The 14,117-nt window shown below is 47.6% G+C and overlaps 1 protein-coding gene across 3 annotated transcripts in view; it reads left to right on the plus strand.

The window, feature by feature from the left end:
* GDPD5 (glycerophosphodiester phosphodiesterase domain containing 5) overlaps positions 1-14,117 on the plus strand; it is a 106,154-nt gene that overhangs the window by 43,609 nt on the left and 48,428 nt on the right. For all 3 annotated transcript variants that reach the window (XM_032095211.1, XM_032095189.1, XM_032095199.1), the window contains exon 2: positions 851-1,025. In XM_032095211.1, coding sequence (XP_031951102.1) covers positions 909-1,025 — 117 coding nt within the window. In that variant the 5' untranslated portion in view covers positions 851-908. The remainder of the gene's footprint in view (positions 1-850; positions 1,026-14,117) is intronic.

Consider the following 14,117-nt stretch of genomic DNA (forward strand, 5'->3'; position numbering starts at 1 on the left):
CGGGAAAGGTGGGCAAGCACTTTGCAAGCTCAGCCGCTGTCAAACTCCACTCCCAGCCCACTGATGATCCACACAGCAGCAGTGTGTGGGGCTGTGGGTGCACACCTGCGCTTCAGGAAGCTGTGGAAAACCTGCGGTGTGGGGTCAGGCACAGCATCCAAGCTCTGCACCCCTGTGAGTGCTTGAGAGGTGTATAAAGGGAGAGGGTAATACCTGTATTGTATATTTTGTGTATACACACACTATATTCCATATTCTTGGGGTTGTCCTGTTCTGTCCAGGGCCAAAAGTTTGATCCTTGCTGGATCACTTCCAGCTCAGGATAGTCCATGATTCTGTGATGCCCCTTCTGCAGGACGCATGGAAGTGTTTATTCCTTGTCTGGGACTGTTTTGCAGGCTCCAGAGGATGCTGCAGATGAACTCCTTTAGCCTGGCTGGGTTTCAGCTTTGTGGAGGTCTCCGAATCGATTTTCAGGTTGTTCTTGCAGGGGCTCTGGGTCTTTACACTTCAGTCATTCATAAAAACCCAATCACCTGGGCTGCAGATCGTCGTCCTCCTGCTCTTGTCCTCACGTGGCTTTCCCTACCGATAACTCCTACGAACACATTTGCTTTTGGTGGTGTGGGAGAAGCTGCCCGAGGAAATCAAACTTGCAAACTAATTAAACTTCTTGGTCTTGTTGAGTTACGAGTGGGAGATGTTGGCAGGGCTGGGAATAGATCTGATTCTCATCTCTCCTCTCAGTAGCCAGAGGACACGGTTAATTATGAAATTGTGTGTTAATGTATTGAAATATCGCTCGGGATTTTAATTTCCTTTTTTTGTTGTTTTCTCTCCTTTGCCTCAGGGCACTCCCAGGAGCTGATGGATTTGTGGTAGCTGGCTCCGGAGGGGCTGGAAGGAGCATGGTTAAACACCAACCCCTGCAGTACTACGAGCCCCAGCTATGTCTGTCCTGTCTGACCGGGATCTACGGCTGCCGCTGGAAACGGTACCAGCGGTCACATGATGACACCACCAAGGTGAGCAGGTGACAGCAGCTGGCTGGCACCTCTTCCCTGGGCTGCTGCGTTGTAGGTCTTCCTTGAAAGTGTTAAATATTTGGGGTTTTTCTTACTTATTGGCTTGGATGTTTGATGAGAGTCATTGACCCCATTGCAGGAGGTCTGAGATGTCCTCCCCACGTGGTTGATGTAGAGATGGGCACAGGGAGGTTGGTCATGGAGCTCCAGGGGATAGAATGTGCCCAAATCTGTCCATATTGTGGTCCTGGGGAACACTTTCCATGTGTTTTTTCTCTCCTTGCTCTGTGTCCTGCTGGTGCTTGCAGCACCCTTGGCTGGATCTGTAGGTCCTGTGTTTCTGCAGCATCTCTGCCTTTGTGGTGTGCCTTTAGTGGGCATGGTGGTATTTGGTCCAAGGGGCGACTTGATGATCTTGGAGGCCTTTTCCAACCTTCATGATTCTGTTCTTGCATGTGAAAATGAGTTTGTAGGTAGGGAACAGGATGGGCTGTGGCTGCCCCATCCCTGCAAGTGTCCAAGGCCAGGCTGGACAGAGCTCTGAGCAGCCTGGGATAGTGGAAGGTGTCCCTGCCCATGGCAGGGGATGGGACTGGATGGGCTTTAAGGTCCTTTCCAACCTGAACCCTTCTGTGGTTTGATGGAAGGCAACAGAAGGTGAGAGCAAGCTGGGGGTAAATGGGAAAGCTGTTGCAGGTGACTCTTCCCTCCCCTGGATAAACATAGATTGTACGAGCTCTGGCAGAGGGAATCCAGGCAGTGAGGCTCGACTTGCACCTCCTCTCTTGTTCTGGGCTGGGAGATGAGGTCTTGTGATGTGTTGATAGGAGAAGTGTGAAAATATTGCTGTCAAAGCCCCCCCGTTACATCCTCTGGGCAAGGAGTTTGTATCACTCTTCTCTTGTACTCCCGTGTTGCCTGGGATGTTTTTTTAAGTGTGCTTACAAGTTAAATTTTGGGGGTTTTTTTCTTCTTTAAATCTCATTTCATCTGGAAGTGCTCCCTGGAGACCCTCTGGTTGCCTTCTGAATGCTTAATTTTGCTCTGGTATCGCTTGGCTCCTCTGTTCTGTTTTTAAGTCTATAACCAGGGATCTTCTTGGCTCTGGAGTGCTTTTCCTCTTGGAAAAGCAGCTGTGAAGGAGCAAACAGGGCTGTGTGGCAGATCCTGTGCCAGAAATGCTCCTGGTTGTGAATTGCAGCCATTGTTGGTGGTGCAGCTTGGCCAGGAGCTCCCCTGTGAGTTGGAAAGTCACGGCTTGAGTTTGTGCAGCCCAAAACAAATTTCCTTTTGCAGAGTAGGAATGTTGGTGCTGTTTTCACTCTGCTTTCAGCCTGGCCAGCTTGGTCTGGGTGACCACTTTGAGCCAGCAGAACATTACAGTTCTTAGCTAAAAATTTACAGGAAAGTTGCCATGAATTTTTTCAGTGAAATCTGCCTCTGCTTGCGCTACCAAAAAATATCAGTGGCAGCTTCCAAGTCTACTTGGAATTTCCATTGGTTTTTTCCTAGTGCTGGAAAGGAATTAGTTGTGTTTAAAGGTAGCTGATCCAGGCTTAAAAATATGTCCAGTCTGAGCTGCTCTTTTTAAAGTCTGTGTGAGGCCTCAACTTCCACTTTGGTGAAAGAGAGATGGAGACAACAGCAGAAGTAAGAGAAGAAAACCTAAAACGAGCTGCAAGCTGTGCAAAACAGAGAAGCCGTGGCTGCCCCATCCCTGAAAGTGTCCAAGGCCAGGCTGGACGGGGCTTGGAGCACCCTGGGACAGTGGAAGGTGTTGCTGCCCACGGCAGGGGGTGGCCCTGGATGGGCTTTAAGGTCCCTTCCAACCCAAACCACTCTGTGATTTTATTACTTTTTTTAAAAACACTGATCTGTAAAGGACAACAAAGAAAACACCACAACTTAGGAGCCTTTTTACTTGGCACAAAGGCAGCGACACAGTGATGAAAACACCTCTTGTATGGCCTCACATGTGACCTTATCCTACCTCAGCCTCTGTAAACCCAGCAGCTGTAGCATCACGCATTTTCCTGAGCATAAAAATGGCCGTGGCACACCAGGGAGGTTCTCAAGTCTTGCAAAAATCCAGAGCTACCTGGAAAGGAAGAAACTGGACGTGCACGAGTTGTTTTCCTACTTTTTAATTCTCAGCAAGCAAGTCCTGCTTTCAAAGAGGAGTTTCTAGTGTAGACCACAGCGTGTTTATCTGCTTTTCTTGTTAAAGCATCAAACTCCCCAGAATGAAAGGCTTTCACCCCAATTTGGGGCATGAACCCAGCCTTGCCTCTGTGATATCTTCAGCTGATGCCTGTGAATATTTGTTGTCTGAATTGTGCTGCACCTGAACAGCCAGAATTTTAATGATTCCTCTCTTTTTTCCTTCAAACGAATGCACATCAAGCTTTCTACTCCACATTTAAAATTTACATGAGAATGAAAATTTTAATTGGGACACCTGAGTTCTAGTTTTTCTGAGGCAGTTTTCTGGAATTGTCATTATCTCTTGCTTTACTCTGACCTTTGAGAATGGAAGAGTGGGGCTGAAGGCACACAACCCATAGAGTCCAATCTCCTTTTTAAATTTTGAACGTTTGCAAAATTCCTTTTTTCTGTTGTGGGCCCTCAGCTTTAACAGCAAGGCCCCCTCTCACATTTATCTTTTAAATCTTTAGTGCTTTTTTAAATGAAAGACACATGAAGGAGGAGAAAATAGTCTTGCTGAGATTCAGATCATTATAATCTCTGTAGCTGGGGTGAAGAAGGATTTTCTGATCTAACCACAGCTTGTTCATCACATATTCCACCAAGGATATTATGAAGTCAGTGCATGGAACCATTTTTTTATTGCTTCCAAACCCCTGTTGTTTGTACACGGCAAATATCCCACCTTGGAAATCATCCTGGGTGAGAGAGGGGAAAGAGATTTCCTGCCAAAAGAAATGGCAATGATAATTTTTTATTCTATCCAGTAAAAAGAAGAAGCCACTCTGATTGACTGGCTGGGCTGAGCTATCAAAGCATGGTCTTTCTGTACATCACAAATCTCCTAATCCTCTTCTTAATTGCCAGTTGTCTGAACTGTGAGCATGTGGGAGGGGAGATGAGGGGAAATATCCAATAAAGGCTCTCCCTGCCTTCATCTGCTGCTGCTCATGTAGCTGCAAATGTATAAACGAGATCCCAACCCCTTCCCATGAATTGGGCAGTCCCTGTTAGGATTTATGCCCTTCAAGTGAAATGTGTGTGATTCAAGACAGTCCATTTGGTTAAATGCATCATGTGACCTCCAACTGAGGCTTCTGATGGCTTTTTGGGGTCCTTTTGTGCGAAGATAAATGAGGAGATGTGATCCATCAGCATAATGAATTGCAGAGCTGTGTCTGGGCTGCGTGTATTAATTCACTCTCTGGTGAAATGCTCTTGTAATTCCCGCTTGGCCAGAGCTGTGAAATGACCTGAACAGATGATCTCAGCCACAGGCTTTGGAGCTGGGACTTTGTCAGTGCTAATTCCCAAACGGCCAGAGGTCACTGGTCACAGAAATTGCTTGCTTTGCTGAAATCTGCTATTAGAGGATGGGTTAATTTGCCCTTTTCCATGTGTTTTTCAATTTGTGAGTGTTCTAGACCGTAGGCCTGAGGGCATAGGAGCTTTTGAGGGGAAGAGGCTCTTTCAAGGTTGTTTGATTGGAGGTTGGGCACTGAAGCATTGGATGCTGCACGTTGGCCGTGACCAGTGATTCAGAGCTGAGTCCCCATGAATGGATGTGTCCAATCATGTTGGCTTCATGGGCTCAATGCAGGGAAATCCAGTCATTCCATTAAATATCGATGTGTTTTTTCCTTATTGTTCCTGAAGGTGCCCCCCTCACTAGAGGGGGCTGGACCAGATGGCTTTTAAAGGTCCCTTTCAACCCAAACTATTCTGCTTCTATGAATCTGGGGTTTTTTTTCCCCTTGATGCTTGGAAATGAAAGCAAAACCTGTTTTGGTTTGTTTAGGGTTTTACACATCACTTAAACATCCTTTAAAATTGGCCTTTGAGTCCTTCATTTGACAGGGAGGCTGTGAGGTGGATGCTTATCCAGGGAAGCTGTTTGGGATCCACGTGTCAGCTGAGCCAGGCAGGAATTGCGTTTGCTGTGTGTGGTGCCATCAGACCAGACTTTGCCAGGGTGTTACTGGGTCTGACTGGGAATGGCCTTTGTGATTTTAGCCTTCGTGAAGGAGCAAGACCTCTCTTAGACAGGGCAGGGTCCTGTGGAGGACTGGCAAGGAGCAGAGAGTTTTTCCAGCCTCAGGAACTCGGGGATTAACCTGCCAGGAGCTTGCTTCTCTTTGATTTCCACACCCTCACACAGCTCCTAGAAAGGCTGGGATGAACTTGCTTGTTCTGTGTCAAAGAGGTTCCCTATTTCGGCAATGCTGGTTTGAAGGATGGGAAATCCCACGTCCCTGAAACCCCAGTGTTAGAGCCTAATCTTGTGGTGCACCCTAAATATTGTCAGGGTGAGGCTGTTTGATTAATGCTGAATTTCTGGCGTAGTCCTGATGCAGGCAGAATGCCTGTGGGGGAGAGTCTGCAAAACCCATTGACTATGGGGCCTGGGTTGGGATTATGGGCTCAGACTGGGGGATTAACGTGCCCTGGGATTTATAAAGCTTTAGAGGTGTCAAAGGTTTTTACTGCAGAGCATCTGCAAAATGGGGCTTTGGGCTCTGAACAGCCAGCACTGAACTGAGCTGCCTCTGGAGAAAGGGGGAAGAAGAGGGGACAAGGAGGGATTTTTGGGCCATGGTCCCTTAGAGCCAGCCCTGTGTTTAGCTGGCAGGTCCATCCCTGGGTTTTTCCGGGGATTTCTTTCCCCTGGACTCCTGGGTACAGCAGCACTCCTCCAGTGTCAGGAGAGTGGTGCAGCCGCTCTTGTAAAATCTCAAGTGGTTTGAAGGATGCCAAGTAAACTCCTGGTTTAACCCACATGGCAAAGCCTTTCCAGGCTCTCCCTGTGAGTTCCCTGGACTGGTTTTGACTGGGATACAGTTAATTTTCTGCGCAGCAGCTGCTATGGTGCTAAATTTTGGGGTTTTGACTGTAACAGTGTTACAGCTATTGCTGAAGATTGTTTACACAGCATCAAGGTACAATATTTTCTAAATTCCCTCCAAGAAGGGGAGAAATGAGGTGTTTTTTCTGCTTGTTTTCCTAAACAAGCATTTTTCTTCTCAGCTGTGTAGTTGTCACAGTTAGACTTTTACAATTGAATTATCTAACTCCTTTTCCCAAAGAGGCAGTGGGAACCTGTGAGCTAATTAATCCCAGGGTAATTCATTGTGTCTCTCTTTACTCTGATATTTAGTCCTTTCCCAGGGGTGGAGCCATGAGTGTGAATTTTGAGGAGAGAAAAGGGTAGATGTGAAATGGCATTAACATCATGGGAGTTTGACTTGTGGGAGTCTTGATGTCAGAAGGTCTCTCTCTGATCTTGACAGAAGAGTGAAAAATTGTGGCCCTTTTCCAGAGGAGACTGGATTCTTCTCACCCAGAGGGAAGTGAGCCGTGCCCTTGCTGCCTTTGAGTTGGACTCGAGTGATTTCCTTTACATTTGGGGTTGAATTTGCCAGTCTCCTGCTTCGCCAGCTCTGCTTTTCCAGCCTCTCTCGTGAATTCCCAGGTGTCCTGGAATAGATCCAAGGACGGTTGGGCGGTGACAGAGCAGAAAATGCTGGAGAGCAGCTTCGCAGTGTGTCCTTACTGGGTGGCTGGATGTGCTGGGGGAGTGCAGGCGCCAGTGGAAAAGGCTTTTTTTGGTCCTTTCTTTTTTTCCCTATCCAAATAGAAGGTATTTTTTCCTGTCTTTCAAAAAAGCACTTTGTGGAAGTGCCTCAAGGATGCTTGTGGGTCCAAAATGACCGCGAAAATTACCTAGATAAGAAGGAAACCTGGCCCCAGTGGGAGTAAATGAATGACATGGAGGGGATAGGAGGGGAGCAGGATTAGCTTGTGGTGATGAGCCTTGAGAAGGGTGTGCAGAGGAAGAGGTGGAAGTTAGGAATAGTCTGGGAGTAAATCACAAACTGGTTTGTGTTGGGAAGGACCTTAAAGATCACCTAATTCCACCCCCTGCCAGGGGCAGGGATACCATCCACCATCCCAGGCTGCTCCAAGCTCCATCCAGCCTGGCCTTGGACACTGCCAGGGATCCAGGGGCAGCCACAGCTGCTCTGGGCACCCTGTGCCAGGGCCTGCCCACCCTCCCAGGGAACAATTCCTTCCCAATATCCCATCCATCCCTGCCCTCTTTCAGTTTAAAGCCATCCTCCTCTGTGCTGTTATTCCAGGCCCTTGTCAAATGCCCCTCTCTGAAATCATGGTCAGCAGGGAAGAACTTGGAAATACATGAAGGTGTGGCTTTCCTGGCGCTCATCACAAGGCATTTCAGTCATCTGCCAGTCTGTTGTTTTGGAGAGGACTCTGCTGCCTGTGGGGTCTGGGTGGGGATCCAAAGTGCTTGGGTTCCAGGAATGCTTGTGGTTTTTGAATTGGGAACCTTTGTGCTGCTGACATGTCTTATTAACAAAATTGATTAGCAAAGCTGAAAAATACACTGACTCTTCTTTGTTGGCTGTGAAGCTGATTGGTGATTTTAATCTGTATTTGCTGTCTCGTGAGTCCTTCTGGGAAAGGGAACTTGGATTTAGGGGTGTTTGGTTGCAGATTTAAGCTTTTTCTCCAGGTTGTTTCCAGAAGAGCTATGGCCAAGCTCCAAAGTGCGGTTTCAAGGATATAACAGCAGCTGGAGATGTGCTTGTCCATGGCTGGAGGTTTTAATTGCTTTTTGGTTGTTATTCTTTGTACTCATCTCAACCTTGAAAATTATTCTAACTTTTTTTTTTTTTTACCTTTGTGCCACGTTTGCAGTGAGGTGTTAAGAGAGAGAGAAGCTCATGAACTGCCCTGGGCCCATCATTTCCACCTGATGTGCAGTTCTGAGCCTTTATTTGGCAGATACTTATTTGCAGGTGATGTCAGCAAGCACTTGAGAGTCAATTGCCTTCAGTGAAATCAGATGAGGCCCTTTTCCAGGGAGAACTATGGAACAAAAAATGAAACAACTGAGGCTTGCAGCCTGTGACCCTTAGAAACTGAATCAGCTTCCTCGTGAGCTCTCCTGAAGATGGTTGTAAAGTCAAGGTGGACTTTTGGGTGACCAACAAGTAAAGTTTGGGTGGGTGGTAAATCACTTTGCATGTGCCAAAGATGGCCTTGGGTCCCAGGAGAGCAGCTCTTACCTCCCTGCCCATCAGTTGGGTGTCTGAGGCTGCTGGGCAGGGACCAGGCTGTGACAGCTCTTGATCTGAGGCGGATGTGAACAGCAGGAGGCTGGTGACTTTAACATCCCCTTTATGCAAAAGTGTCTTAGCTGGGCTAAAATTCCCAAAGTGATTTAAAACTCAGCCTTTTCAGTGGGATGAAATTAGCTGGATGCTTAGCAGAGGTAGAGGGGGGAGACCCAGCTCCTCTTCTCATCCCTTTTGGCAGGAACCAACCCTTCCCTTGATTGTAATCACAGAATGGTTTGGGTGGGAAGAGACCTTAAAGATGATGTAATTCCAACCTCCCACTATCCCAGGCTGCTCCAAGCCCCGTCCAGCCTGGCCTTGGACACTGCCAGGGATCCAGGGGCAGCCCCAGCTGCTCTGGGCACCCTGTGCCAGGGCCTGCCCACCCTCCCAGGGAACAATTCCTTCCCACTATCCCATCTAATAATGCTTGGGGGAGAGGTGGATGTTTTTGGTGCTGGTGACGTGTCGGCTCTTCCGCTGCCCCAGACTGCTCCTTTCACCACAAAGCTCTTTGGTTCTTGCTCACTGCTGTCCCTTCACGTGTGACGTTTTTTGACATGACTTCTTGTGGCCTTTCTGGAAAAATGAACCTGGTTCCTGTAATTCAGAACTCGCTGTGGTGCCTTACTGGAGGCTTTGCTTACCACGCCTGCTTTGTCACCACTCAAACCACCCCACATCCTGAGCAAACCGGCCCTCTGTGACTGCGCCTCCTTGTCTGGGTGTTTTCCTTCCCCAAAAGGCTCAAGAGCATCAAGTTGTATCAGAAGTGGGGGTGGAACTTTTAGCTGAGCAGTATCTGGAAAGGGTCTCTCATTTCACTGCTTTTTTTTCCCCTCGAGGTTGATGCAGAATTACTCTGTATGTGTTTGCAGGATTTAGTAGCTGTGTGCTCAAGTCTGACCAAACTATTTTGCTGCTCTTGTCTGCAGCCGTCAGGGATTCCTGCTTCTCCAGCCAGAAGCGAGGGATAAACACCACAAGGCAAAGAGGAACCTATGATGGGCCAGTGTCTGTCATGTGCTGGGCTTGCAATATCCAAGTTCTTGTGTGATGAGCCAACTCCAGCATTTAAATTACTCCCAGGATGGCTGATTGTTTATTTTCTTTCCCCAGCACTTCACCCTTGAGATTTAAAAAACAGTAATGAATAAATAAGCCAAGCTTCTGCCTCCTCTCCAGAGGAATGCTGGCTTTGGACACCCAGCCACTGCTGGGCCTTGTTGGTTTCCCTCTGGCAGTGCACTTAACCCATTTAGAACTCTCTTAGGGAAAAACAGGTGAATGCCTTCCATATGTCAAGTATTAGAGAAATGCACGATTTCTGTGACTTGCACAAAGCATCCCCTTGTCTGGCAGATACAGGAACAAGTGCACCCTTGTTTCTGGGAAGCGAAGCCCTAACCTCCTGCTGGTAAATCTGACATGTCCACTGTTTCAGACAGCCTCTGTTCATGTCCGCTGCGCCTCTGGAGGCTGGGCAAGACCCTGATTTTATCAATTTTCCCCTTGAAAGAGAGGCACTTCAGTTTTTCCTTGCTCTAATTCTTTTTTTTATTCTAGGCCTTCAGGTCACTGGGTTGCCACCAAAGCTGGGGCAGAAAGCCTTTGGCACATTAGCCCATTCAGTGGCTTTTGTTACCAGATGTGTCTCTGCCCTCTGGACCATCCTGTGGGATAAATAAGTCTGTGTATTGATGGGGCAGCATTTTGTGGAGCAAAATGTGAGCACTGAGGATTTGCCAGCTGGGTCAGACTCGAGGTCGTCCTGCCTGACATCCTGTCTGTGCCTGGGCACAGTGATGGGGCTGGGAAGGAGCAGGAGATCAGCCTGCTGGGCTCTGGGCTCCTTCCTTCCCCCTCCTGCCTTTGTGCAAGCAAGGGTTGAATAAAGATTGGATGTTGGGAAGGAACACCCTCCTGTGAGGGTGGGCAGGCCCTGGCACAGGGTGCCCGGAGCAGCTGTGGCTGCCCCTGGATCCCTGGAAGTGCCCAAGGCCAGGTTGGATACTGGGGCTTGGAGCAGCCTGGGACAGTGGAAGGTGTCTCTGCCCATGGCAGGGGTGGCATTGGATGGGCTTTAAGGTCTTTTCCAACCCAAACCATCCTGGGATTTTGTGGAAGAGGAGAGGGGAAAACTTAAGATACAGCCTAGGGAAGAGGAAGGGAGGATGAAGGGCAAGGAAATAAAGCAGTCCAGTAGTTGGATCCAATCTGATCCAATATTTGTCTGTTCTTCTTGATTTTAGTTATCTGATGTCCATCAGCTCACCTGAAGAGTGAGTGGAGAAACCTTTCCAGTTTAATAGATAAAATCTGACAAGTATCTTAATTGGAAAAAATGATGTTTTCTAGGGAGGTTGCTTTGGGTGGTCACATGGACTTCTTAAAGAGATAAAAAGGCATTGCAGCTATTCCTGAGCACACTCCCTCTGAGAAACAGAGAACTGGAGATGGTCCCAGGGACCTCCTTCTATATATTGTATTTTCATATACTTCTTATTTTGGGATATTGTTCAGCTGCTCTGAGCCTTTTGTAGGACTCAGACAGAGCTTACCTGTTTGGGAGTCGAAATTAATTCAGGATCATCACCTTTTGGCTGTATTTTTGCTGGATTTCTGCTGTTGTTGCTTAAAGATTTTCTGTTTGTTGGTTGCTTTTGTTTATTTTGTGATGAACTTGCCCCAGCTGGTTGGGATTTTGGGTCTGGTAGCTGAGTAGTTGCCTGACAGCAGAAACGCAGTAGGGGCGACATGAGCAGTGTCTGCCAGCCTGGGTCATCTTTGTAATGCTTGGCATGAAAAACAACCCAGGGCACCATTTATCCTCCACCAAACAGGTGAGCTGGGGAACGGGGCTCCTCTGAGAGCAAAAATTCCTTCAAAAGTCACTGAGTTATTCCTCTTCTGTTTAATCCTGTTGCTGAGTCTGAAACACAGCTTCAAGTCTTTAAAGCTTCCAGCCAACCTGGGAAATTGTGATTGTTTTTTTCCTTCCCATTTTCCTTCCCTGCTCTGTGTTTCACTGGCTGTTCCTGCTGGGTTTACTTCCATCACCTCTGGCACCGGTTCCTCGCCAGGAGCCTGTCACTGTTTCCACAATATTTATAAATCTGTGAAAAGTTTGGGTTGGTTTTTTTTGCGTATGTAGGAGCCCTCAAGCAGAGATCTGGGAAGAATTTTATATATTCAGTTGTTTAAGGTAGAACTTTATATTATTCTTATTTCAGGATAAGTAAAAAAATTGCTTTTCTTGCTTTCTTTGAGTTGGACAGTTTATGATTGTGGAATGTGGGAATTCATTGGAAAGAAGAGTGAAGTTACAGTTAATTTTCACCAGCAGCTGTTGAAAACTGGGGTTGCTGCTGCTTCAAACTTTATTACTGGTCTTGTGATGGGAGGATTTGGGGATGGGGCCAGTCTGCCCTGTGCAAGGATGTTAAACCAAATGGGAGGTGGCTTGGTGTATTGTATAAAAGGAAACTGAGAAAATCAAATAAAAATAATCCTTCTGCTCAGCCTGGCCTGAAATGGCAGCCAAAAAATTTAAAGCAACCTCTGCTTTTATTTTGGCATCTTAGCACCAGTTTCACTGGGGTGAGCCCACAAAGCTGAACAGAGGAATGGGTGGTAAATTAATTTCTTTGGGATTGAAGAAAAATTTTACTCAGAGTTGTCTTTTAAATAGTTACTCAGCTGGAGTGAGCCTCTTGTAATGCTTAAGGGTTTTAATTGTCTTCAGTGGGAATAACTAATGAAGAGATGGATGTGAGTGTGGTATTTGCTTTCACAAGCTTCAGATTTGCAAGAGTTCTTAATTGCAAAGCAATACTTAAAGGGGGATTCAAGAGTGCTGGAGAAGGATGTGGGACAAGGGATGGAGGGACAGGACACAGGGAATGGCTTCCCACTGCCAGAGGGGAGGGATGGATGGGATATTGGGAAGGAATTGTTCCCTGTGAAGGTGGGGAGGCCCTGGCACAGGGTGCCCAGATTAGAAATTAGGATTAGAAATTCTGAAACTGCTATAGGAACCAATCAATCACCTATAAAAAGGTCGGTCCTGCTCAGGGGCCACTTGGAATATTATCCAGAGCCTGGATATGAAGGCAAACCAGCTAAAACTGCAGAGAAGACCCCTGTAAAACCTCCAGGTTAGCTGTGATTCCTGGTGGCATCAGCCCCAGTGCCACACGCCTCACCTCCAAACCAACAGGCAGCAGGCAGCACCTGCAAGGGAAATGCTTGAGCACATTCCCAGGTTCCAGGGTGAAGGATGATCCCAGGGATTCAGAATTCATCACTGGTGACACCAGCAAGGTCTCTTCAATCCCAATCCATTCTGTGGTTCTGTAAAATGCTAATCTCAAGGTGTTTGGGGTTTTTTCTTTGTATTTTCCCCCTCATGTCCTTTCCTGTTTCAGTCTCAGAGCAGCCCAAACGGACCTGAACTGGGGGAACTGGCAGAAGAAGGAACTGGGAGCTGTTTTCTGGCCCTGGCTCTTTTGTGCATCTTTGCAGAAGCCCCTTCCTAAGTGGGGGATGTGCAGTCAGGGCACTCAGTCTCATTTCCGTCTAGAACAGAGCTGGTTCAGTGGGGTCAGAGGAACTAATGAGGGGTGTTTCCCTTGGGATTCTGTCCCAGCCCTCCATCCTCGGAGATAAATGTGTGCTGGGAAAAGGGTGTTGTAATTCAGCAGTGTGACATGCCAGCCTGGAGGCCTCTTGATAGCATTGTAATTCAGGCAGGCAGAGTGCTTTGCCTTTCCTCTCCCCACTTCTGGAATGTGGGCAGAGCTGATGCAATGTATTTGTTGCCATTTCAACCCCCCAAGCTCTGATTTGGGTGTAGGATAATGCTCTTAACAACCCACACACTGAACTGTCACCACTTCTTGGGTGATGCAAACCCAAATGTTTGCATTTGGTGGTTCCTTTCAAGCCAAGTTCCTTATTCAGGTTTCTGTGTGGGTTTGGGATTTGCCACTGTGTGCTGCTTTTTGTAGTATCTGGTATTCCTCTGGGCTTTTTCTTTTTAATTGTACTCAAAGCCCTGAATGATGGATATGATGAGATGAACTAAATGTAGGCTTGGGGTCTGGCCCTCACCTCACCAATCTTTGCCTTCAAAGGTGTCAGTGTTTCTTCGTCACATCAGTGAAGTAGAAATAGACATTTTCAGTTCCCTTCCAGGGCCTAAAGGGGCTCCAAAAGAGCTGGAGAGGGACTTGGGACAAGGGATAGAGGGACAGGGCACAGGGAATGGCTTCCCATTGCCAGAGGGCAGGGATGGATGGGATACTGGGCAGGAATTGCTCCCTGTGAGGGTGGGCAGGCCCTGGCACAGGGTGCCCGGAGCAGCTGTGGCTGCCCCTGGATCCCTGGCAGTGTCCAAGGCCAGGTTGGACACTGGGGCTTGGAGCAGCCTGGGACAGTGGGAGGTGTCCCTGCTCATTGCTGAGGAGGTTGGACTGGATGAGCTTTAGAAGGTCCCCTACAACTCAAACTATTGTATGTTTCCATGATTCTCACTCATTTTTCTAGAAAATCTTGCAAAATTCAGGAAAACACTTTTTTCTGCTCTGGAAAACAAGGCTTTCCTGGGCTGAATGTGTTCCTCCAAAGCAGATCCGTGTGAGAGCTTTAAAGCAGCTGCAGCTGGGAAAAAGTGACGGAGAGGTGACCCAGGCCTCACAGACTTGTCAGGATGTTTTAAGGTATTAAATCAACTGGTAACTGCTGCTGA

Source organism: Corvus moneduloides, chromosome 2 (genome assembly GCF_009650955.1).
Source record: "Corvus moneduloides isolate bCorMon1 chromosome 2, bCorMon1.pri, whole genome shotgun sequence".
Taxonomy (NCBI): Eukaryota; Metazoa; Chordata; class Aves; order Passeriformes; family Corvidae; genus Corvus; species Corvus moneduloides.